Here is a 25,913-nt window from a genome sequence, read left to right as displayed (position 1 = left end):
TAATCCTATCTGCTTTGTGTCATTGGAACATGTTTAATCAGGATGTCTCCCAGGAAACAGATTTAAATTTGATCATGCTTAGTGAGAACATCTTCTGGCCTCTTCCCTTCTCTCAGCTTTGTTTTGAATCCCTGCCTCTTGCCAGTCCTGTCCACTTGTTAGAGCAACAGCAGCCTTTGGGCTCTTTGTAGGTGTTCAGTGAACTGTTTCACCTCTGAAAGTGTGCAGTGTCAGCGCAGACTGACATGGGACCATGTTATCCAACATGGCAAGGACTGCGTGTTGGTGAAAGCAGTCACCTCTGCACAGCTGGCCTGTACAGTAACTGGTGAGCCTGCTGCTGCCAGTCTCTCCTGTGTGATTCTTTCTCAGTGCTGGCAGATGGAGCCCCTGCAACAGTGCTTCGGCAAGCTCTCAGATATCCGCAGTGCATCTTTCTGCTCTCCGTCTTCTAGAAGAAGCTGCTTATAACTGGCACAGAGAAGAATGCACACTGACCTGTTGCTTTTCCTTTGCACTCCCTCCTTTGCTAGTTCAGAGGCTGTGCAAGAGGCTCAATATTTGTCTATCCATGTGCCTGGAAAACGCTTTCTCAGTCAGAGCAGGAGGGGAGCACTTTGTTCTCTATGCTGTTACCAGCTGCAGCCTCACACAGAGCCTCCTCTGAAGGTCCAAGCTGCGAGATGTGAGGAAAGGACAGGGATGGGGTGTGCAAAACAGAAGTGTTCTCAAGAAATTTAGTTAGCATAACTGGAGCTCTGATGGTCTTCTGACACAGACACTTACCAGCGTGTGTGCTACAGTCGGCTCAATAACCTTTACTTCCTAGTGGCTTTGGAGAACATAGCTTTGAGAACACTTTCATGGCTAGTGCTGGCATTTTTGACTGGTGGTTTGGGAAGTCTTGGTCATAGCAGCAACTGCAAAAACTTCTCCCCTTTGTTACCCTGCTATCCCACCTCCACAGTAATAGGGGTGAGTGAGGAAGAGCCCCTATGGAAACCATTTAAAACTTGAAGTGGGGAGATGAGTACTTGTTGTGACCTTGCCTTGTCAAGCTCCTCTTCAGTGAAACAAGAGGGAAGCTGAGGGGAAGCAGCCCTTTCAGCTTGGCACAGGCTGGGAGTGGAGACTGTCCTGGAAGAGTCCTAAGAGCCTCTGTGATAAGCCATACATCCACTGTTGTGACAGTGATAAAAGTACTTACTGCCCTCCTCACTGGCTGTTTTGACAAATGCTAACAGTAATTTATGGAGCTCATCTCAGATGGACATTCGGGTTAGTGACAGCCTTTGAGACTGGAGGTGAGTTTTGGAAGGAGCTTGTCTATCCTCTTTCTAACAGGGTGATGTGGAGGGGCAACAGATCTGTTGAGGCCCCTCATGTTGAGGAGTGGAAAGGCAAATCTAGGTGGTGGATTTGGGGGTTTCGTTTTGTTTTTGTTTTGTTTTGTGTCCTCCTCACAGTGTTGAGTTCATAAGATCTGGACAATGACAGCAAAATTGGGCCACAAAAATTCAACATTCTTGAAAGAGCCACAACAGTCTCCTACAGGGGTTTCCATGGATTTTATTTGTCTCTTCTAGGACATGGAGGCTGGGTCAGCTGTATGGGAAGTTGGTTGGTTGGCTGGCCTCCAGCTTAGTCACTGTTCAGGCCTGGTGTCAGGAGCCTGTGAGTCTTTGGAGACTGGGACCATGACTCACTTGCACGTCAGCAGCATGGTAACTGGTGATGAACCTGCAGTTCTCACCTTCTCTTCCTTCTCTTTCACCAGGGAAAATATGATGAGGAGATAGAGGTGTATAAGCACCATTTGGAGCAGACCTACAAGCTGTGCCGTCCATGCCAGGCTGCTGTAGAGTATTACATAAAGCATCAGAATCGGCAGCTCCGGGCACTGCTGCTCAGCCACCACTTCAAACGTCGTGAGACTGACAAGACCTTTACTCAGGTATGCTGAGGGAGAGGTGAGGGGATGTAGGAAGAAGCTCAGTGAACTAGTTACCTCTGCACCTGGATTTGGTGCTAAGAAAGAGAAGCATTGCTGTTGGCAGCTATCAAACACTGGGAGTTTGGGTGCACAGCAGAAGTTGAGGGAAACGGAGTAGTTGCCATGGTTACTTCTTGGGATACCTTGAAGTTTTCCTCTCGCTGGTGTCATTTAGTGCAGTTTCCAGAAAGTAACTCTACTGTAAGGACAAGAGCAGAGTGGAAGAATGGTGGGACAGGCAGAGAAGGGGAAATAGGGAAGCTAGTTTATGAGGAAAGTACAGGAAGCTACAGAGTACAAATAAGAGGGAGTAAGTATGATAAGGAGGTGATTTATTCCTTCTCTTTGCTTTACCTTGACATGCCTGACCTTGGCTTCTGGTCACAGCTCTGCTGTTGCTTTTTGCTCCTTTACAACTTGTGTAGTCTCAGTCCTGTATAGATACTAACAAGGACTTGCACAAAGTTGTTCAGTAAATGATACAATCTAAAAATGTTTCATAAAGCACCATTCCAAGACCATATCACAGTTTATTCAGCGATGACAAGAGATGTTTCTCTATCTTCTTTGCAGAACTTGTGTTCATCCTCTTCTTCCACTTCCATAACCATCCCATCTCAGGTGATATTTTTGCGGTTCTTGGCCTTCCTCAGCTGTGCATTCCTGGTCCTGATGGCCTTGTATGGGTCAGGCAACCCCTTCTCACTTAGTGCTGAAGTCCTTGCTCCTGTTTCCTCTGGTCTGGCATCTATTCAGAACAGGACTGGCACAAGCTCACAAGCAGATTTGGGAAAGGATGCTTCCCTGACAGTGGCAGGATGGCAAGAGCTGCTCCACCTCCTCCCAGAACAGATGGTGCAGAACCTGAGTGTAGCGTGGACTTACGGGAAGAATCATCAGTTGGCAGTTGCTGTCCTTGGGCTGTTCACCTGCCTCTTGGCTATGATTTTGGCTGGGCGGATCAGGTAGGTGTGCTCTTGTTTCCTTCTGTTCCACTTTACTGGTTTATGGTGGGAAGCCTTTGGCCCTGATTTGACTCAATGAGCCAAGGGGCAATCCCAGAATGGGGAATGTAGTACTGAACAGCAATTTTCCTTGTTACTGTTTGGATTGCTAGCGAGCTGGATGGAGACAGCAGAGCTTGTTCCGACTCTGTCATGTTTCACTCAATCTAAGCTTGAATTACTGGGAATGAAAAGCTCCCCCTACAGCTCAGTGATCTAGCGGACAGTGGAACTATTCCACTTGGGTACTTAACGTAGCAGTGGGAAAAGCTGCAGATGGTATAACCATAGCGAGAGGTATTACAAAACTTGCCCCAGGCTATGTTCACAGAAACCTCCCCATCTTCAAACTGCCTTTTGCTCCTTTTCCCTTCTCTCTCTTCCCCCAGAATCAAAAGTTATGTTGTTATTTAAACTCTTACCTTGTGTCTTTTGGGGTTTCTTTTTGGCATTGCAGGCTCCGAAGAATTGATGCATTTGCTTCCATCTTGTGGTTCGTAGTGATGGGTCTGCATTTGGCTGAGAAGTACTTGAAGACAGACACACCCAGCTGGCTGGATACAGCCAAATTTGGCACCACATCCTTGTGCTGCTTGGTGGGCTTCACCGCAGCAGTGGCAACGCGGAAATCAACGGGCCATCGGAGATACCGGCCCCGAAGGTCAGAGCCAGAGCAGTGACGCTGGGGGAAGGAGGAAAAAAGCCATGTGAACTCTGTGCGACTGGTGCTTCTCTCTCCTCTTTTTATTTTCCTTTTTTTTTTTTTTATTAGATGAGCAGTGAAGATCTTCCCCCCCCCCCCTCCTTCCCTTTTTTTTCTCCTTTCATCCTTGCTTCTCTCTGTAATAGATGCTTGGAGCATTCCTACTACTGGTGCTAGCCCAGGAAGCTGCTCCTGCTGCCTCTTTTCTCCCTTCTTCCTGAATCCTCTGTCAGCAGTGCAAATACTCAATTTCTAAAGCCAGTTCTTCCAGCAACTGCTTCACAGACTGCTCCATAAATGCAGCTTCCTCCCCATTCTGCTCCTCCAGCCAAAGAAATTCTGGCTTCTCCTGTCCGTCCGATTCTTCTCACTGCCTGTCCATCCCTACCCAATCCCAGATGAATCCTCTGCCTTGATTCTCCATGGGGCCTGGGCTGCGTTCAGTTTTCTAATGGTGCTGATCATTTTAATTTTATACTGATGGGAACTTGTCTCTGGATTCCTAGTTCTCCTGACGTGTGCCATAGTAACAACACACAGCATAAGGGCATATGAGGAGGGGAGACATGTAGTCTGGTTCTTTTTTGCCTTCCACTGAGGAGCATCACTTAACTGCATGTACCTTCGCTCTGTCATTCTGCTATGACTGCTATCTTAAATGGAGCACGTTAAGTGCTTTTGACTGGAACTTCAATAATTTATGTAAAGGATGCTTTTAAGGGTTATGTAGCTCAGTGTGTCTTGATTAGATATCTGAAAATATTTAACTATTTTAGTATAAATCTTCAAATCTGCCAATGGCTGTTGCTTTCTATGCTGTTTTAGAGGTGAGTGGTTTTTTTTGTTGTTGTTTTTGGTTTTTTTATAACTTCAAGGCGCATTTGTATACAAGTACAACTGGAAAAAAATCCCTATGTTCCTCCACTCCTGCAGCCTTAGAAAAGAAATATGAGACTGACAGTAGCATTGCTATGTTGTATGATCAGCTTTTGTTGTACATCACAATTTTTTTCAGTCAATGTTTTCCTTAGCATTGAGAACATAAGTCAGGAGGACATGCTGGAGGAAACGGTGGGAGCTTCTGCAGTGGGTGCACACAGAGCTAGACAATGTTTGTTACCTGGAAGGGTTCCTTTCGGAAGTTCTGCAATTGGTGCTAACCCTGCTGAAGAAGGGGGTCTGGAAACTGTGACTTAGAGAGCATGGCAGTCCTCCACTGAAAGCTTAGATGACGGGGTGTTAGCGTGGGAAGGAAGGAGCTGTCAACTGCTTAGGTTTGTGTAGGACTAACTTGCTGGAGCCTCTTGGAATAAGTAATCTGGCTCTTCTATACTGGTATTGTTTGTTTGTTTTTAAGTGATTCTGCTGAGTTTCTTACCTGAACTCAGGCCTTTTAGCTAGAAATAGGCTTTCAAGAGGAAACAACATAGTTACAAAAGATACATCATTCTCTTCTATTCAGAATAGTTCCGTGGGACCTGCCATTCTCATAGTCTGATGTCCTGCTCTTCCTGTATACAAATTCTAAAATAATCAGAATCAAGCTCTTACTGGGAGATGCAGATATTTCCTAGTGAAAGATTCAGACACTACTGGATGCTGCAGATGCTGGTGAAATGACAGGAACTTCTCTTAAGGAAACAAAAGACATTTCGTAGCTTTTCATTGTTGTTTTTCAAGCCAGTATTCACTGTGAAAGCAGAAATGTAGCACAGGCAGAAGCTCTGTGGAGATCCAATGACAATAAGCCAAGTAAGCTGAGTGCATCCTGAGGAAGATACACTCCTGGCTGAAGAGCTGTCTGCCTGTAGTTTAGCACCTGGCATGGAAAGTAGACCCAAGAATCTGCTTGCCTTATGTACTCCTCCTTGGAAAATTCTTTTAACTGGTGCCTTCAGATAATTACCGTAGCCACCTCCAAGCAAACGAACACCTTTCTCGGTTCTGGTGCTCATGAACGATGCTGCTCTGAGAACTGCTTACCTTATTTCCAGAGAAGGGAGCCAACATTTGCACAGTCTGGTTCCTCCCTTTTTGTGCCCCTGTTACTTACCAGCCCTGATCCGAAAGAATTGTCTTCCAGCTCTCAGTCCAAGTTTGTTTCTTGTTTCATTCTTGGACTTTGGAAATGCTAAATAATAACCACTATGTCCTGTTTTACACTAGACAATGTTTTTTGAATTGGAGATTTAAAACAAGTACTCCAGGGGGCCCGTTGAGTTCATCTAGGCAGAAAAAAAGGCCGAAGTGTGCAGAATCCTCAGCCCTGGGCTAAAGACTTACGCAATTAGTCTGGCTCCTCTCTCTTGTCCTTCCTTAGGAAATATAGTAGGAAATGCACCTTAAAAATCCCATGTTTGTTTCCTCTAGCTGACTGTAGACTCCTCTGTGCTGTCAGCCTGCTGGAACAGGGAGTCTGGGGGCAATGCTCAGGGCAGTAGTAGGCTGGTGAAAAGATGAGAAGTGGCATTAAATAAAACAGTTTGTGAGTAAATGCGTAGTTACTGCTGCCTGTTCAGCCTTCCTGCAGTGCGGTGATTGCTAGCATGTTTTCATTCTCCAGAGAACTCCCCACTGCAGCTGTCCTTCCAACACCATTTTTGCCTCAGCCCATCTGCTTTTAAAAGTGGCTTAGACAAAACCACCTAATGAAATGGACACAGGAAAAAATCCACTGCCAGCGCTGCCGTTCTCTGAACTCGCTGTACAAAAGGCCCAACTGACCGTAAGCCGTTACGTCCATTAAGCCTCCCCTCAGCTTCCCCTTTTGCCTTTTTTTCCTCCTTTGTTCCTGCTTGAGTGCTTTCTACTTTTCCCATAATGTTAATTGTAGGAAAAGGCTCATATTTCTATTCAGCTGTGATTGTCTTCTGCCCTGACTTGGACGGATAAGTGCCTTTTAGCATGTGAACTTGCAACTAGCTGGCCTTGCAGAGATGAGCTGTTTGCTGTTGCTGCTCTGCTCTTGGATATGTTTGAATGATGAGGGGAATCTCATGGTTAGAAAGGTGCATCGAGGCTACTGCAAGGAGGAGGGCTGCAGGGTTCTGACAGGCTGTTAAAGTGTGTGGGGCTGGTCATGGTAACCTCATGCCATGATACGTGTTTTTAAAATAGTAATGTGCCTGATTTCTAATGGCAATGCGCTTTCTTTTTCTAACAAGAACTTTTAAAAAATCTGTCCAACTTTCCTGCCTCGCGGCAAGGAAACTCTCAGTGGCAGCTCAAAGGTGCCTGCCAGTTCATCAGACATTTTGCTTTCCAGAACTGGTAGTCAAGACTGTATCAGGTTTCCCTGGTCCCATTTCAAGTGCTCACATGGCTGTTCTGCGCAGCTGTTTTTCTCCCATCTTCTGTTTCTTTTAATTTAGGCATGACCCATCTTTGAGCCCTGGGGTCTAGCCCTTCATATGCTGTTTTGCTGTGAAGTGTCAGATAGTTCTATGTCTGATCTCTTCTCCTGTTCTGTTTTTTACTATGCACTGCTGTGGTGGATGGGATGTGGAGGATGCACCCTAGATACCAGAAGTGGGCAGTTGATAATCCTTCCCACAGGGGTGGGTTTATGCTGCAAAGTGAATAATACTGCTCAGAAGTACTTTAATTCTGTTTGCACAGCAAGTGCAAATCTATACTTAGAGTTTAAAATTGCTTCATCTGGAAGATCTGTTACAATCTACATGCAAGCAAGAAATCCATTTGTCTTTTGCGTTATGCAAATTAATACAAATGAAGTATATTTACAAGTCACAATTATGTTACATATCAGAACTTTAGAAAGCTACTTGTGTTATGGCCAAGCGATATTATTGAAGCCATGGTGCTTTGTTGAGGATCTTTTAGCTGAAGACCTTTTCAACTGCTTAATTGTAAAAAAATCAAATGGAAAACAAGATAATAAACAAATATTGGTGTGTGGCTGACTTCTGATGCCAAAGAAGCTGTTGTTTTTGCTCAGGTGTCAACTTGTTCTTCCACTCCTTGGTGCCTCAGCATGCCTATGCTGCCTCTTCCAAAAACAACAGACAAAATTCAGTCTCTCGAAAACCGGCTTGTAGCAACTGAAATTTTGGAGTTTAGTGACTCTGATGCTGACAGTCTTCTCGCTGTTTGCCTTTCTCTCATGCTTTGCCAGGCTGATGGTAGAGGATGCTAGGCCTTTTGGAAGGGGGGAAGTTAGGAAGGAAGGGATGGTTCCTCCAGAGGCACTCTGATTTATAAGCTGCTAGTATCAAATATATACCTGTTGTGTCTGCAGAACCACTTCTTGGATAATTTGGCCTGAAGGAGGTTGATTATCAGTTATCGGGATTTTACTGTTGAATGTTTCTGGAAAAGAGTTTTCTAGTTAAGTAAACCACGCCTTCCTCTACTGCGGCTGTTCCTGCAATACACGATTTCAGTGCCAGCTGGACTATTCTAAATGGGCTGTGCTGTGTAACTTCTGTAAGTAAGGTGCTTTGCCAACTTGACATTTTTGACTTGAAGTTCAGTTAGGAAATAGCCTAACAGTTAGATATACCATCTCTCTGTGCCTGTCGCCTCCTCTGCAGTAGGTTCAGCAGAAAAAAATGTATGCTTGCAGCTCAGTTGTTCTGGTGCAAGCCCAGAGCCAATATCCCCCTGAAGCTGAGGTGCTAAGTTTTGTGACACGTGAGTACATATTTCTTTCTGCTGAGGGTGACGGCTGACAAAGGGCTGGTAACATACTAAAAGTACTGCCACAAAAATGGCCCACTTGGTCATTGCTTTGAGCTTCTCATTTTCACTTAGCTGGACTCTCTATTTCAGACCGCAGAGGAACGTGTAGTAACCTGTGGTCACGAAGTGCAGCTCTATCATTTGAGGAGTCTTGACCCTGCAGGCCAGAGCGTACAAACACCTTAATTCAGCAGAACTGGAGAATTTTAGCCTAAAAGCCTCCTATTTCAGGTGCTTCTTTTTCACACTGGCCTCGTGCTAGTGTTTGGACCAGGGAACAGGACTACAGAATGGGGCAGGGAAAAATCGCACTGTGTAGCTGTGGTGCTCTGAGCAAGCTGAGGTGGTGAGGGATTGTTAGTGGGTTTGTGTGTCTTTTGAAATCAAATCTACTCCAGCCCAACATGGCTGGCTCTGATCTTTGCTCTCACCGTGGCTTTGGCTAGTCTGCCTGCTCAAGGCCACACTGGTAGTCTGCTCAGCAGAATTGGACGTAGTCTGAAGGGGCCTAGGTGGGTCCATTAAGTGCCTTTCCCTGGACAAGCTAACTTTTTGACAACACTATATTGCTCTGCTTCAGTGGAAATGATGCAGCTGCAAACTGAGACGCATGTATGTGCCTGTATGTCTACCAGGACATTGCTTTTGTCCTTTATTTGCCACTGCTGAGGTGGCTGGGAATGAGAAGACACTCAGACTGCACTCTTACATTTCTGACTCTGCAGACCCTTCTAGGGATGAGAAAGAACCCAGGGCTAGCAACTGAGTAAGCATCTCTGCTGCTGCTGCCCCTGGTCTCCCTGAAACCCTCACTGACGTCTCTGCATGCAGACCAACCCCTTTGTGGCCCTTTGTATTCTTAAATACGTTATATCCCATCCTTTCCTTCCTATTGACTGCTACTTGCTATGTCTGTGCTTTGCATGCCCTCGTGAACTTAGCTTGGGTGTGTCAAAGGATGAGAACAGGAGGGGAATGTAACAATGACATAGTGATGTTTTATTTTAGCTTTTATATTATTATTAATGTTATTTTTCAAGTAAGCTTGAATTTTGTGTGAAGCTAATAATCATGCTTAGCTACTGTAGCAGATTTATCTAGATGTATTGTAGAAGAATTATTTATGCTCTTATTATATAAATTAATATAATTAATAGCTGATTTAATTGCTCTAGATTGATTCCGCTCACAAAAGCGGGCAGGTGAGGTACATGGTTTTGTTCAGTTTTAAAAGAGGTGCCATTGGACTTCTGTGCTCTTGTGTATAACCTGCAAGTTCATCCCAGGTGTATCACCACCTGCAAGTACACCTGAGGCCTCTGTGGGCAATAGCCGATTCTCCCTTGTGAAAGGGGCAGTACTCAGTCCTGAAGTATACCTTAAGTTATTCCCTGTAAAGCATCATTTGGGACCAAAGGTATCAAGCACACAGACGGGAGAGAGGTCCTCTGAACAGTTCCATCATGCCAGCCAGTATGCCTTTTGTAGACATGGGAGGTGCACGCTTGCATATCTTTGTGCTACCTGTCAAGTGGGAAACCAAAACTGATGTCAAACATCCACCTGTACTCCAGAAGGTGTTAAGGGCAAGACCTAGCAACTGGAGCCTTTTCAGCTATATTTTACTGCTCCTTTTTCACCCAAAACAGGGTGACTTGTAGGAGAAAAGAATTCTAGGTCTGGCAACTAAACTTTCTAACTCTGTAAGACATATATCAAAATCTTAGTATGTTTGAGACCTGTGTCCTTTTATAACACTGCTCCTTCCATCCCTGTGCCAGTTATTTGCCATATTCTTCTTTACTCCTGATTCCTTCACCCTTGACCAGAAGCAGAAGTTATGGCACTGACTAATGGCTGGCTCCAGGCACTATACATGATGCAGCAAAGCAGACAGAGTTTAGAGACTTTTATATCAGGCCAAGTGACTACTTGTCAGCTCAGAGAAACTTGCTCACTTTGTTTCCACGCTCATTGCTAGCTGCAGTGAGCTGCTGCTGCAGTCTGGGCAGCATTACTACAACCCATGCAGCTCTGATAAATTGTGATGGGACCTTAAGTTCAGAGGAAACATTTTACCTTGTGACTGAGAAGATCCCTTGCTGCTTCCAGACACGCAAGCCTGGATGCATGCAGCAAGCTGCCTGACTGTGATTGCGTGTTACCTTCTTAGTCCGTGTACTGAGTTACCTGCTCTCAAGAAATGGGTCCTTTTATAGCCCAGCAAGCTGATCTCACCCATGTTCTCTCACATTTCTCTCTCTATCCCAGGGGTGATGCATCATCTCTGTGGTTAAAATGTGAATTAAAAAGGCACATGCTTACCATCTTGGCTTTGAATAAGAGGGAGATACTGGAACAGAGGAGGCTTTGCTGGCAGGAGGTGTTTCTTCAGGGTGATGTACTGTCCCATACTATGTGATACTTTTCTTTAACTTTCTATTTATTTATTTTTAAATATCTGTGTAGCAGAATTGTGCCCAACTGTCCAGTGATGCTGTGATCATTGTAAACACTAATCAAGATGCCCAATTTTTGATGTTCATAATACCAAGTTCTGAAATAAACGGCTTCCGGGCCCTGACTATTTCCACAAGCTGTCTGACTCCAGAGCCTTTTTCTTTTTCTTTTTTTTTTTCTTTTCTTTCTTTTTTTTTTTTTTTTTTGGTTACTTTTTTAACTGTTGCCAGGCCTGCATTAATCTCTGTGTCTAGCTACCTACATGCACACATGGCTTGGAGCATCACAGTAATCTAGGAGCAAAGACAGAGCTGTCCTGCTCTGTTTCATGGCTTCTATGCGGCTGTTTATGCCCCTCTTGATCATCTCACTTTTTTGCATCTGCTTCTGAAAGAAGTTTTGGTTCAGCTTACAGTCTTAGGTGTGAAACACATTCCCACAGCAGGGCCCCTGCTTTACCTTTAGCAGCATCTAGATCTCTTGACATGGCAGTGGCAAACATCACAGATAAGAGTGCATAGAAAAGAAATAGGATTTTGCACATGTAGCAGTGGAATAAATATTTAAGCCATACTTTGGTCAGCCTCAATTCTAAGGCATTGATAAGCTATGCTCAAACTTCTCTGGCTCTTCTTTGCTAATTAGAAAAATTCCTTTTCTGGATGGTGTAAAGCAAATGGTTCGTCTACTGCCCAGAGGATCAGACTCTTTAATTTGACAAGGTTGAAAGGCGGTGGGATTATTGAGCAGCAGAGCCTATGGAAGTCCAATCCAAAAAAAGTTAAAATCCCAGGAAAGTCATTATGAGTGATAAATAATTGTAATATCTTCTAATTTTTGAAGTGGAAAACTGCAAAAAGCCAGTAAGCTAGACATACTATTTTCCAGTGCAACAAGTTGCTGTGTAAAACTGGATGCTCTAGCCCAAAACATCAAAAGGGTGCAAAGTTAGGAGGAGAAAAAAGAAAAAAAAAAAAAAAGTTGTTCGCAGGTGCCCTATTTTGATGCTGTGGTTTGGTCCTGCACAGATACAGCACAGTGGGTGCTAGGTCTCGCTCCAAGATGATTACTATCATGGTCCTGAGCCACCTTTTCATTTCCTTTCCAATTCATTTTGTCTTATGGAGTTGAGATGGACACATCACCATTTACGTCTGTGTGTGGTTGGGGAAATGTGTGTACGTATGTGCACTGAAAGACTCCCTGTTTGCGAAGCATGACACCCTTCCCAGGTCCTCTGGAACCTGAAGAGGTTGGGCGCTTTCTGCTGCAAGATTGACGAGTTCCTTGCTGCTGTTAAAGGCATGTCCTGCTTGCAAGCACCAGGAAGTTGGTTGGCTCAGATGTTGTTCAGCCTGGTAAAGCTGATTGGGATTGTTGATGTCTGCCTCATACTAGCAGATAAGTAGTTTTATAAGATATTTTAGATTATGATCTTAAATCTAGATTGCTGCTTCTGGACATACTAGCACTGCATAATATTGCTGCATCACCTTTTTAATCTCCAAGAGAGGATGACACACGCATAAATCACTACGAGCACAGCACAAGATTGAGATATGCGTATTCCTCCACTCTGATTTACTACTGGCTTTTTTCTGACAGAAGAAAAGCCACGTTACTCTTACCTGTCTGACTTTTTTTATCAGAAGTGAGATTAATATTTAACCTCCAAATGTCACAGCTACAAAGTCCAATATCCCTGTTTAAAAAAAAATAAAAAGAAGTGTGTATTTTGTACAGTTCCTCCTAAGGTTAGTGTCACTTCATGACTTACTTGACAAAAGGATTACATGTTTCTAACTGAACAAATACCTTGGAGGAGATCACAAAATATCTTGTATCTTATTCAAGTTTTAGATTCTTTCGTGCATTTCATTCAACTATATTAAAAATAATACAAAATTTTCATGCTCACAGTGTTGTAACCTTCTCAGAGCACTCATTTTGATCTTGTGAGAACACAAGGGAGAGCCCACAGCAGATTCTGTATTTCTGATGCAATGTAGTCAATTAAACTGCACACACAAATGTACCCCAAGGTTAAGATCAGTACATGATTGCAAAGAGGAGTGGAACAAAGGTAGAAATGGGAGTTACTTTTTGATAGGTTGTTCAGTTAGATTAAACTGTGAACCACTGCAAAGGTAGGTGATAATATGAAAATTAATTGCATAGTTTATTTGTTTATAGTAATCAAGCGTTTAAAATACTAAGCCCTCATACAGTTATTTCACCAGTGGAATGAAGTCTGCTTATATGTTGAGCCAGCTGGTACAGGTATCCTCAGTATGTTTTGTCTGTTATCTTTCATCCTGTGTTCTTGAATTGGAAATGCTGTTCTGCATCTCCCTTATTTCACCTGGAGGGAACCCTTTGGAAACGATTCAGAGACCTAGAAATACAGTTGCTGTGTATTCTTGACAATTTAAAACTTTTCCAGAAACCGTAATATTGTCTTTTTGCTATAAAGCAAGATACTGCCTGGGGCTTATGCTACAGGAGCACAGTTCCTCCTGAATGACTGCTAGCATGCATTTGTGGCTAAGTACAGTATGCAGAGAAAGGAAAATTTAACGGTTTAGGCTTCAGCTTTGTATTAGGAAACCCAAGCCTATGTCTGTGTTCTGTCATAGACTTTTTATGTGACCCTTGGCAAGTCACTTAGCTTCTTTTTGCTTCTGTTTCTCATCTACATCTATAAGGATAGTGAGACTTCCTTACCTCACAGAAGCATTGTAAGGGTAAATGCCATAAAGAAGCTTGAATGTCCATTTAAAAACGGAGGTCTCTTGCCTAAGTTTCTATCCAGGTACCCGTAAAAATACTTTTCTCTGTACTGACATGGGAGTTTAGATGTCAATTCTGGTTTGTAAAGACAAAAAGATAGTAAATAGCCACTTGCTTCCCATAACCACAACATTTTCAAGCATGTTTGCATGTGCACATAACAAACCAAACATGTACCCCACTCTTGGTCCTGTGTATATTTGGATTTGTAAAACATTCTGGTGGTCTCTGGGTAATGTTCTTAGGCAGTGAGAAAACCAAAGGACTATGCTTATTTGCACCTGAACTATTAAACTGCCCCACCAGTTCTTATATCCTGCATTGCAGGACAGGTTGGTGCAGAATCATTTAAGTAAGACTGAGCAGTTCTTCGCTCTCCCAGTTTCAAAGGCACAGGAACAGTCCCATAAATTCTACACCATCCTGCATCTTGCGCTCTCCTGTGCTGAAAAATCACTACAAACCTGATAATGAAACAAGCCTTCATATACAAGAAGTTCAACCATCATTGTAGTTCTGTCTCAAAAGAAACACAAATTCTTCTCTGTTCTGTTGTGGTTGTTTTATTCTGAATCCCTTAGTTAGAATTGAGAGAGGGTGTTATTGGAATGTACTTATTGCTAAATGTATGTCCTGCCTCTCATTTGCAGATACCTTTCTGGGGATTCACTTACTCTGTTTCCCAATGGCACTGGGACTGGCTTCCCTCCTTCTGCTTCGTCTCTCTTTATCCCAACACCACCTAGTATTCTCCACCTGACGAACCAGCAGCTCTTCAGATCCCCACGTAGGACTTCTTCCTCCTCTCTTCCTGGGCGTCTGAACAGGGCACTCTCACTGGGTACCATCCCCTCCTTGGCCAGAGCAGGTAAGGTGGGCGTGAAGCTTCTCGACCCAATGGAAATGACTATGCAGAGATACAACGCTTCAGAGGGGAGTGGGCTGCGAGGCACCCATGTGGTACAGTCCTGGGCAGGGATTGCTGATGCGGACTTGGGGCTGGAATGAGCACTAGCTGCATGCAAACAGCCTGGCAGTAGGTAGTGCTAACTGAGCACGTGTTGCTTTCTGTCATGGGTTGTCCTTATACAGACTCTGTAGCAAGGACAAAGTTAATCTAGTTCCCAAGGGAGTTGTTAAGCCTGATGCTGTGTTACTATTGATTATATATCTCAATTGTTTTTAATCACTTGTAAACAAATTCCTAATGCTTCTGCAACAGCTCAGCTATGAACTGTGTCTAAATTGGTTAAAATAAGCAATGCCTGAAGCTCCTGTGTTGCAGATGAGTGTCCAGCATTGGTCATTTGTTTTGTAGCATTTAGAAATTAGTGCATCTTTGCCATCTTGGTGAGGCACGAATCTCGCTGTGCGCTTACCTGTTGTAGATTTACTGAAATCCAAAGGCTTCTCCAGGCATCTATGGCAGTATCACACAAGCTGCAAAGCTATACATGGGGCAGCATGCTATTACGATCCCTTGAAGGCAAAGAGTAATTCAGAGCAGGATAAAGATCTTGGTGAGCTGTGTCAGATGTCCCAAGTTTATAAGGCTTAACAACAGATCAGAGAAACAGTGGAGTTCTGGACCTGCAGAGCCTTTTGGTCTCAGGGTGTAGGTCAGGGAAGGAAAGGGCACACTAAGAAGATGTAGATTCTTTTCTTTCCAGATGGGGGAGGGTGGATTATTTTATTTTTAGAGCTTACTGGCCAGATCTGTTTCCATGCAGCTGGGAAGAGTGGATTACTCTCTCTGCCATAAAGCCTACTTAGGAAAATAGGGGTATTTTTCTTGCCTCCATTTACCACTGCTCCCCTTCTGAGACTGATGACAAGATCATCAGTCAAGATGTTGCAGCTGTCTTTCTGAAAGACAGACACTTAGTAGCTGAACTAGCTGGGTTCAAACTGCTTCATGTTTGCTTTTCAGATTCAGGCTACTTGTTCAGTGGAAGCCGCCCAGCCTCACAGTCGTCTCTGTCCAAGGAATCCCCTACAGCAGGTAATGCACCAGGGTGTCCAGACCAAATGTTTTTGCAGGATTTGCAGTGTATGGGTTGGAACACATGGTTGGAGTTTAATTCTTTCCTCCCTGCCTGCATCCCAATGAAAAATTCAGTTCTGTTGTTAGAAATACTTCAGAGATAGCTCAAACTAAGAGTGGGATTGCATTAAAATAAGGTGCTGTATGTAGTGGATATCCCTTTCCCTGGAAGAGCTCACAGTGAAATCAGTGAGGCAAAACAAGAATCACTTCCCTACTGTACAAAGGAGTTGAGATTGCTTTATTAGGAGACTTTGAACTATTCCTAGTGCAGCTCTTTTGTTTTGTTCTCCTTCACCAGCCCAAGAACTGCTAATTTACCTGTTCTATCTGCTCTACCCTTTTGCTCCCATGTCCTCCAGTGACCTGTCTGTTGAACTGCTGACACCAAATGGATCATTTGGCTGTTCCTGCTGCAGAAGTGTTAACTGCTGGAAAAGTAGCCACAGCCTGGGCTAATGCCATCATGCACTCCTGACTTGCGTAATATAAATTCCCAGCAAACAGCCTTCAACAGACATGCCAGAACTATTAATTTAAGTGCAAACAGTACATGTAATGCAGGCTCTCCTGAATGGTTGCACTGAGCAGAGAGAAAGCTCACACAGCTCTTGATAAACTCATCTCTAGTCTAAGTCATCCATGAGTGTACCAAAGTGTGTGCAGAATTTCTCTATGTATTGCAGTGTAGAACCAGAGTGAAAAAAGAACTTTAGTACAAGATATATTGGACATTTGTAATGCCTGTTTCCTGTTCTTGTAGAATTGCTAAAGAAAACTATGCCCCTTGAATTAGATTATAATCTCTCTTTTTTTTTTCCTCTCTCTTTGGGGATATTTCTGTTTCAGAGCACTTCTTGCTGTCAGGCAGCTGTGCTCCCTCTCGCATCCCCTCTCCAGCACCATCTGTGGCTGGCTCTGTCACTTCTAGCTCAGGTTCCTTGCGGTACCGCCGACCACTCATCAGCCCTGCCCGCCTGAACCTGAAAGGACAGAAGCTGCTACTTTTCCCATCCCAGAATGAGGCCCTGCTCACCCCAACCAGCTCTGAGGAGCGCACACACTCGGAGAGCAACATCTTTGGCACTGAGCTGTCCTCCTTTCCAAAGAAGAACCTCAGCGAGCAAGGAATGCATGGTATGCTCTTAGCCTGCTGCACTCCTGAAAATTTGCTTCCGGGAAGGAGTTGGCTTGCAAGCGAAGCTATGCATCATTTAGGCCAAGCAATAGATGGGAAACCTTCAGGAAAAAGGTGTGGTGATGACTGCTCAGCCACCAAATCTCCCTTATGAATCCAGTGGCCTGGAGAGCAGCCTCTGTTCTGCCAAAGCAGATGTCCTTTTCCCACTGAGTGAAGTTGCAGGGATATTACTGCCACCGCCCTCGCCCTTGTTTGAGTAACTCCTCTAACCACTGAGGTGGTGATGTTGATGTGGACAATATGTAAGAGACAAACATGAAGGCATCTTCTGCTGCAGAGCAGTAAAATTTGCCTTATGTTTCCAGGTTCCATCCTCAATCCTTGCATGATTTTACCAGGCAACTGTTCGTCACTCATGCCTAGCTTTAAGCTGGTAACTTCTGCTGCATTTGGCTTCCACTAGTACCTTCTGAATGTTCATATCTTTTCTCCTTGTAGATATGAGATCTGCCATGGAAGGAGGGAGCATTTGCAGTGATAATTCTATCAAAAAGGAAGATCAATCATCACACTCATCTACCTGTGTGGTAGATACAACTACCAAAGGGGAAGATTTGGCAGGCTGGAAAGGTAGGTGCAACTCTTGTGAATGCTTTATGTGTGCATGAGCATCTCCGTGAGGGCAAAAGAGATCATTCCTGCCTTGGGGTAGTGATTTTATTTTGAGATCAATGAAATAAGTAGCAGCAAAATGGGTCTTCCCTCTGCTAGCATAAGACCTTAATAAGTTTATTCCTGTTCTTTAGGCTATCTGAAAAATACTGACAGCTAGAGTGCTAAACTGAGACAGAAGGAAAGGGGTGAGGATGTGGGTGTTGAGAAGATTAGTAAGAGGAAAATAGAACCAAGGAGTGCAGTGGAATCTTTCCTAACAGGAAAAGTGCTTCAGCAATTTCTGCTCAAGGTGAAAACTTTGGGCAAAGGAAGAGAGCAACACATGTTCACTGTTATCTCATCAGTTCTTTAATATTTCTGGTATCTCGTCTTTCTTTTTCTTCTCCTCGTCCACTAAGGTCATTTGGGTAACTCTGCTCTCCGAGGTCTGCTAGCCGTGAGTCTGACTCTCAATGCTATCTTCACATCAGCCTATGTCTACCGGAACCTACGCTGATTTGTGCCAACACTCTCTTTCTTCCTGGTCCCACCTGCTTCTGAGAAGACTCTCTGAAAAAAAAGAGTTCAGCTACAGCTTCACGTCTAATGGCTGTGCCACTGGTGCATGCTGGGGTTTGTTTGTTTGTTTGTTTGTTTGGTTTTTTTTTGTTTGTTTTTTCCAACTACTGTACGCTCAACTGTTGCGACAAGGAACCCAGGCAGCTGCTACTGTCACTTCCAGGTAGAATGTATCACAGGATCATCTCTGGAGGTGGTAGGCAGAACTCCCACAGAGCTCCAGTTCAAAGCAAGAGGCCAGTCAAATGGCCCATGCACTTTCTTTCATGGGAATTGATCTGAGACAGAAGCCTGAAAAGGTACAAGCTGCATTTTTAGGAACCTCCTCCCAGCTCTTCTTGCTGACATTTTAACCTCATGCTGACGGTGCTGATAAAATGAGGAGAATTATAACAAATTAGCTAGAGAAGAGGGATGGCTTAGTTGTTGGTGCTAGGCTTGGGGTAGTTTAACAGCTTTCCCAGCCTCCTAGCCCAATGGTTCCTCTTCTGTCTTCTCTTTGACACTCTCCTCTTAATTATCGGTGAACTTTTCTTTGATTGCCTTAAGCTTGCCGGAGCAGGTGGATGTCCTTGGCTGCTCTGTGATATTCTCTTGCATCTTGCATGTCCTTGTGCTTCCACCTGGCCTGTGCCCTAAGGCCATTCTCACCAGTTGCCATTCTGGTCTTGCTGGTTATCAGAAACTGCTCTCTGTGCATACCTCCAACCAGAACTGTTGCTCTAGGGATGCGCAAACCTAAAGCAGACATCCTTGTGTGATTTGCGTTAGAAAGATGAAGCCTGGGCTTTACTTTGCCCAGGAGGCATTAATTCTATTTTAATAAGAAAGGATCCCCATGTGATTTGCACCATACTCCAACAACTTTCAACTCACAAATCTAACTGCTGGGGTTTTCACTGAAGTGAGGAGTAGCATAGCTTGTTCTGTGGTGCAAATTGCACAAATCTGTTAAATTGGAAAGCATGCGAGGAACTGTCTGATTGTATAAATTTCTCCAGAAACCTGGCTCCTCAGTCTAATATAGGGATTTACTAAGTAACTATTTAAAAATTTCTGTATTTAGTTAAATGCAGAGACCTGAGAGGTTCTTTCATTTAGAGATGCCAGACCTGCTCCTGGACAATTCTGTCTTCTGAGTAGATAACTCTTTTAGATAACCCAAAGGAAATAGCCCTAGCTTTTCAAAAGCAGTTTATAATTTGGGCACTTTGACTTTTGGTTGAATCTTTGATGTTGCTTAGAAATCAGGTGCTATTTAGAGACAGTATTGTGCTGAACTCTCAAAATCATTCAGTGCATCTTAGAAAATATATATTTTTTTTTTACTTTAATGTCACGATTCCTACATCCCAAGTGCAGAGAGGAGATTTACTAATGTGCCAAGGATACCTGGTGAAAAGAGAGCCGGCTGATACTAGCTATGTATTTTCTGAAGCAGGATTGACTCTGATAAGAGTTTTCTTTTCCTTTGGGCATCTTTACGTCAAACTTCTTTTCTCTTTCCTCTCCCCTCATCCCAGTGTCCTGTCTTGGAAAAATTATAGTATTATGCTTGCTGTGTCTTCTCCTCTTTTTCAGCCCTGCTGCTGTTCCTTCTGTTGTACTCTTGCACGTGCACAAAAACACAGCGTCTCTCTGCTGGTGAACCTGAAATTCACATGTCACAATGATCATCACCCCTCCTTTCACTTCACTTTTTCATGCATGTTTTTATCAAGTTCTTACCACAGGCTCACATCAAGTGATAGCCCAAATACTCTAAGTAGCATGTTATATAGCAGAATAAGTGGGGCTTTACTGCTAGTGATTCAAGCTCTGAAAAATTAAGTTTCCCCTTCTTTGTTTGTTGCATTTCTTCCTGCACTGTTTCAGCGACCACTTCCAGCCACTGCTCCCAATCCTCACTTGTCAGTGAGGCCTTCTCATTTCCTACTCTGCTCCTTGCATTCAGAGGATAGACCTCTGGCCACACGCACTGACACGAGAGACTGTGGAGATGTGATTCCTGACTCTGCATCTTTGTCTCAGTTTCTCAGGAGTGTTGGTAAAGGGCTGCACAGTCAGCGCCTCATGTACAAGGTCTAGATTCAGGATAGATACCCGCAGCAGAAACAGCTGAATGTGCTGCAGGTTGATGGTTAATTCTTTTGTAACTTGCATGAACTGTTTCTCATGGCTTAGCCTATTCCACAATCTTGCTGTTAGATCTTTTGTCTCCTTTATAGACTGCTTCAGGTTAACTTGAGCATGTGTAGAGGCAAAATGCTAGCAGACTGATTTACAAGCTCACCCTAGAGCTGTGCTGTTTGAGTTTGGTGTTGTCCTGATACAGCATGTGACATCCCATTCATGGATCCTTGTCCTGACTTCCAGCCTCCTATGCAGAGACAAGCCTGCCAGAGAATACGGTGGGTTTGCTTGTCTTTATTATGCCAACAGATGTGCACTGTGACTTCATGTATGCAAACTTTCCACTTTCACCTCCCAGTCTGCACTGAGTTCACTTACCATCGCACTTACCTGGGGCCCAGTTTAGTCTCTGCCTCTGCCAGATTGCAATACAGAATTTCCCCCTCCTTTCCAGCAACCAGGGAGCTGCAGCCTCTCCACACGCCTCTTCTGGCCCATATTTCAATGCAGGAACACTTTAACCTGTCACTGCACTTCTGAATCTGCTCACTGCAACTGTTCTTGGATGGGCATTTGGTGACCTTGTCCAGTCCAAAGCAATATTAAGACTTTGGATGTTATTGCTGAAGAGGGAAGACGACCAACTTTTTCATTGTGGTGCTAGAACACTCTCCAGTGGTGCTTTCACGGGTGTAAAACCTGTAGTTGGATTAGTATACAAGAGTTCACATGTATATGTTTGTGTGTGTGCCTGCATGCATATGTATAAAAACATTTGGAGAGCTTCTTCATTTCAAAAGATCTGAGCCCAGATTTGTCTTTATATTGTTGGCCTTAATCTAGCTCCTAGGTACTTTGTCTATCTTGCTGCTGTTTTCTATATGAAGCTGGTTGGGAGGAAACAAAAGATTATCTGGTCCCCCAGTAAAAACCCATGTGACAGGTGATGTTGGTCTTCATACAGTGTTGTTCAGGGGTGAAATTTTATTTTTCTAATATTTTTCCTACTGTAAAAACTATTAGAGTGTATGGAATGGAAAACGTCTTTACAAAATGATCTGCTTGCTAAAGATTTGAGCGTTACTTAATAATAGCCACAATTATGGATGGAGTTGGACATAAATAAGCTCCATTTCTACAGCTTTTTCTGTTCCCTCCCTTCCCTTGAAAATGCCCGAGTACTTTTTCTTTGGAAATGGGCTTGTGAGGTATGTTCTGAGACCTTGTAGAGGTCATCTTCTGAGACCTTGCTGTTCTGAATTAGGAAGAACTTGGATTCCAGCATCTGGTTCCGGTTCCAGCACTATGGGTAGCTTGGCAGATGATAAATACATGTGTATTTGACGGGATAGAGAGAACTGATAGGACAAGTTATTGAGTTCTGAAAGTCATGGTAACTTCTGGTAAAAGATCAAACGTGGAATTGGTCACTGTTGCAATGTGGAAAAAAACTCACTGCTGGCATGCCTAGGCCAGATTCACTGGAATTTAGCCTGTCTGCTCAAAAAACAGATTTGGCCTGTGAATGTTTTATTCCCGCTCCATTTTCCTGGGTGATGGGAATATCTGTAAAACACTGCTGAACTGGCTGGGTTCCTTACAATGGAGCAGCTGGAATGAAGGGCTGGTGTTGCCTCTAGATGCTGCTATAATTCTTCTTCCAAGCACCATTCCTGGAAATAACTATGGTCTTAACCTCTCTTGCAGACATTTTTAAGAAGGCTAGAAAGGGCCAATTTGGCCAATACAATGATGTTTTGCATTTTTTTCCTCATGTATTTTGCTTCCAGAAGTGATCATCACTATGTCCTGTGGTGGGGCAAGGGGCAGAGTACTTCTGGATGGAGTGGGTGTCAAGAGAGGACAATTCTGAGAGTCCTAAACCTTATTTCCTGTGAAAGAAATATTGTACATCGTGTATGTATACTTGTTTGGCGAGCTCTAACACTGTACAGTTTAGTTAAATTGTGCTCCAGGGAAGGAGAAACTGTTCCTCGGAGGTTTTTAGTTCATGCTTTGTGTTCAAAGAGGAATATTTTTCTTTAAAAAATAAAAGCAGAAAAATTTTACATTTCACCCTAGTATGTTTTTTATTTCTTGGGTACCTGAATATTTTGGGGGGAACGGGAGACAGTATGTGTGCTTGAGCATGTGTATGGTCAAATGAACTTTGTTTTTTCACTCTTGTAAAGCTAGTGAGAGCTGAGAGGAAATACAAGGCTTTGTGAGCTTCCTTGAAACAAGGGAAAGCTCGTAACTATGAGTTGGAAATTGAAGTACAGAGGTTATGCTTTGAAGGCTTTTCCTTCAGTTAAGAGGAACATCATTTCCTGCCATTAATTAATGTTCTGGACTTTTCCCCAGCTGTAGCTGCACATCATAGAGACTTTGCTGTCTTGAACTTCTAGTCCTTTACGTACCTGGTTCCTTGGAGCCCTGGCCTCACTTGGTGACAGTAAGGTAGCATGGTAACACCAGCATGAGTTCACTTGGTTGGGATTTTCAGTCCATCTCTGTTCATGGCAGGCAGGGAAGTGAAAAGAGGTACTGAATGCAGATGCTTTGGTCCTAATCCACTCATCCTCCAAAAAGGCCTATGTGAGCAAGAAAGCCAAAAGGATCACTCGTGTGGGCAAGGACTGGGCACACGTGAGGGACGTTCCACCGAGCCCCAGAATTTGTTCCGTGATGTGCACAGCTGAGTGTTGGGGCGCTTCGGCTATGTACACCCCCTACGATTTCTGTTCATTTGGCACTTACAGGATTGTTTTCCTCTGAGAGGTGGAGGCCAAGAGTCTTGTCAAGGTTTTGCCTTTATGTGTTATTTTATCATCTTTAATTCATGTTTTCATTGTTTAATGTAAATTAATACTGTGGAAGAGCTGAGTGCCATAAGCTTACAGACATGCTTTTTAGACTATAGGCCTGAAAGGCCACACTTTTCCTCCGTTTATATTTTTATGATCAATGTTTTACCTCTCTGAAATATGCTGCTAATTTGTTGTAAGACCCAGCAATATATTCTCTCTGATTTTAAATACCTGGAAAAGTTCTTTTTATTGCTATGCAGGAGGGAATGTACTTCTCAAACGCTCTTTTCTTCTTTCGATGTTGAAGACTTCTTTGGTTCTGCAATCTGTTTTTTTATTTTCAACAGTGGTACAGCGGCACCAACAGAAAAAGAACTAAACTGAGCTCACACGGGTAAGTCTTTCTGTGTTCCTAAAAGAGCTTCCTTCTCCTGCCGTTGGCAGATCTGTCATAACCAGTGGGGATATTTCATCCTGCTAAGTTTAGATATTTCCATCCAATTCAGTGAGAGTTTTCTGTTCAAAAAGACTAGTGCAATATTTTGAATTAAATGTCACACAATAGCTTTGTTTGACCCACCACGATCAAGCTATGGCTGACACTTTTTGTCAACTAAGGAAAACAGAATGATGTTCACTAATTCATTCCTTCTCTTTCTTAGCTCTGTACAACAGCTTTTAGAAGTGAGGAACCAGTATCTTCAGGATGAGTGAGTTATGTTTTTTTTTTATTATTATTAATTAAGGGTGATCAAAGAAGCACTTTTAAAGGAGGACATGTGTTTTGATTACATTAATGGCAAGGGTAGGTAATCTGTTGACGTAATTAAGACAGCTGTAGATCTGGGGTGAGATGTGATTTAAAGCAGGTACAGTGATGTCTTGCAGATCTGAGGAGCGAAACATGGTGTATTTGGAAGTAGCCATCACCCCACTAACAATTCTTTATACAGAGATGCATTTTGGAGCGGTGCTTGCAGGTATGTGACTGATAAAAGCAAGACAGCTGCAGCACAGAGCCCCGCTCTTCTGCCATTCCTCCGTGGTATCTGCAGAGGTCTTTTAAGCTAATACTTCCCTTGCTGCCGAGATGTTGGGGTACCAGACGGGGCAGTGCTGATGGTGTGTGGTACACAGATGCCAGGTGCATTTGAATCTGTAAATAGTAGGTGTGCAGCTGAACACCGTATAGCTGAACTCCCTCGTAGCGAGACGTGGTGAGGTGCAATGCTTGGCTGGTTTTACTGCAGGCAGCGCCTTGCCAATGCTGCGGCCGGCTCTGGCTCTGCCAGGGATGTGCCCAGTGCAGCCGCTCGGGCTGGGTGCAGCGGTCCTGCCGGGCCCTGCTCCCCGCGGTGCCTGTGACCCGCTCGTCTCCGTTTTGGTTCGCGAAGCGAAAGCGACCTCAAGACCCGGTCATGGCCCAGCCATGAGGCTGAAAACCCTGGGGCCGGGAGAGGTAGGGAGGGGACGCGGAGCTGCAGCTGCGGGGCCGGGGGCGCCCGGGCACCGTGGCAGCGTGCAGCGCCGGGGGCGCCCGGGCACCGTGGCAGCGCGCAGCGCCGGGGCGCCCGGGCACCGTGGCAGCGTGCAGCGCCGGGGGGAGCGTGCAGCGCCGGGGCGCCCGGGCACCGTGGCAGCGCGCAGCGCCGGGGGGAGCGCGCAGCGCCGGGGGCGCCTGGGCACCGTGGCAGCGCGCAGCGCCGGGGGGAGCGCGCAGCGCCGGGGGCGCCCGGGCACCGTGGGAGCGTGCAGCGCCGGGGGCGCCTGGGCACCGTGGGAGCGCGCAGCGCCGGGGGCAGCGCGCAGCGCCGGGGGCGCCTGGGCACCGTGGGAGCGCGCAGCGCCGGGGGAAGCGCGCAGCGCCGGGGGCGCCCGGGCACCGTGGGAGCGTGCAGCGCCGGGGGCGCCTGGGCACCGTGGGAGCACGCAGCGCCGGGGGCAGCGCGCAGCGCCGGGGGCGCCTGGGCACCGTGGGAGCGCGCAGCGCCGGGGGCAGCGCGCAGCGCCGGGGGCGCCCGGGCACCGTGGCAGCGCGCAGCGCCGGGGGAAGCGCGCAGCGCCGGGGGCGCCCGGGCACCGCGGCAGCGCGCAGCGCCGGGGGGAGCGCGCAGCGCCGGGGGCGCCCGGGCACCGTGGGAGCGCGCAGCGCCGGGGGCAGCGCGCAGCGCCGGGGGCGCCCGGGCACCGTGGCAGCGCGCAGCGCCGGGGGCAGCGCGCAGCGCCGGGGGCGCCCGGGCACCGTGGCAGCGCGCAGCTCCCCCCGCTCTCGGGCCGCGGCAGGAGCGCGGCACAACGGCCGCCGCCGCCGCCCCCAGCCCGGCCGCCGCCGCCGCCGCCGCCGCCTCCTCCTTCCCTCCGGGACGTGCTGCGCCGCCGCCCCGGTGCCTGCGCGGGGCCGCCGCCCGGCGGTCCCGGTGCTGCTTCGCCTTGACCGCTTTTGTGCGACAGCGGCTTTTCTTTTTTTTTTTTTTTTTTTTGTCTTATTTTTTCATGATGCTCCTAACAATCTTGTACACTTGCTCACTGTGGTTTGGAGCACGTGTGAACAATAACTGCATGTGAAACTACAGATGTTGCATCTGGGTATTAAGTTTACCCTCTGCACCCTCATTGATTCCACAACGCATAACAATTACTAAAAGAGGGACAGAGTTTCTGAAAGTGTGGCTTTTCATGTGTGTGCTTCTTGCAGACTTTTGTCAGTAAAGCAGCATACCCAGGCTATTGAATCTAATGTTGCAGCTGGGAACTGTATTTTGCTTAAAAGACCTTGCTCTTAGGAGCTTGAGAAAGCAATGCCTGTTATCTTCTGAAGAACTCCCATTTTATGCTAAAATGATGTATGAAAGCATGCACATGAAGCACAAATTACTCTCTTTCCTTGGCTAATCATTGTAG

General features: G+C 45.3%; 1 protein-coding gene across 2 annotated transcripts in view; it reads left to right on the top strand.

The window, feature by feature from the left end:
* The window catches only part of TMEM201 (transmembrane protein 201), a 30,366-nt gene extending 8,088 nt beyond the window's left edge, over window positions 1-22,278 (top strand). Inside the window, exons 4-11 of one of the 2 annotated variants that reach the window (XM_062593321.1) lie at window positions 1,778-1,954; window positions 2,567-2,958; window positions 3,455-3,658; window positions 14,302-14,519; window positions 15,582-15,653; window positions 16,545-16,832; window positions 17,335-17,466; window positions 17,910-22,278. In XM_062593321.1, coding sequence (XP_062449305.1) covers window positions 1,778-1,954; window positions 2,567-2,958; window positions 3,455-3,658; window positions 14,302-14,519; window positions 15,582-15,653; window positions 16,545-16,832; window positions 17,335-17,466; window positions 17,910-18,007 — 1,581 coding nt within the window. In that variant the 3' untranslated portion in view covers window positions 18,008-22,278. Of the gene's footprint in view, window positions 1-1,777; window positions 1,955-2,566; window positions 2,959-3,454; window positions 3,659-10,873; window positions 10,998-14,301; window positions 14,520-15,581; window positions 15,654-16,544; window positions 16,833-17,334; window positions 17,467-17,909 lie in introns of those variants that run through there. The other variant, XM_062593322.1, reaches the window with a different exon arrangement.
* The last annotated feature ends 3,635 nt before the right edge of the window (window positions 22,279-25,913 follow it).

The sequence above is a fragment of the Rhea pennata genome, chromosome 22 (assembly GCF_028389875.1).
Source record: "Rhea pennata isolate bPtePen1 chromosome 22, bPtePen1.pri, whole genome shotgun sequence".
NCBI classification, from domain to species: Eukaryota; Metazoa; Chordata; class Aves; order Rheiformes; family Rheidae; genus Rhea; species Rhea pennata.
This window is presented reverse-complemented; position numbering and strand designations above follow the sequence as displayed.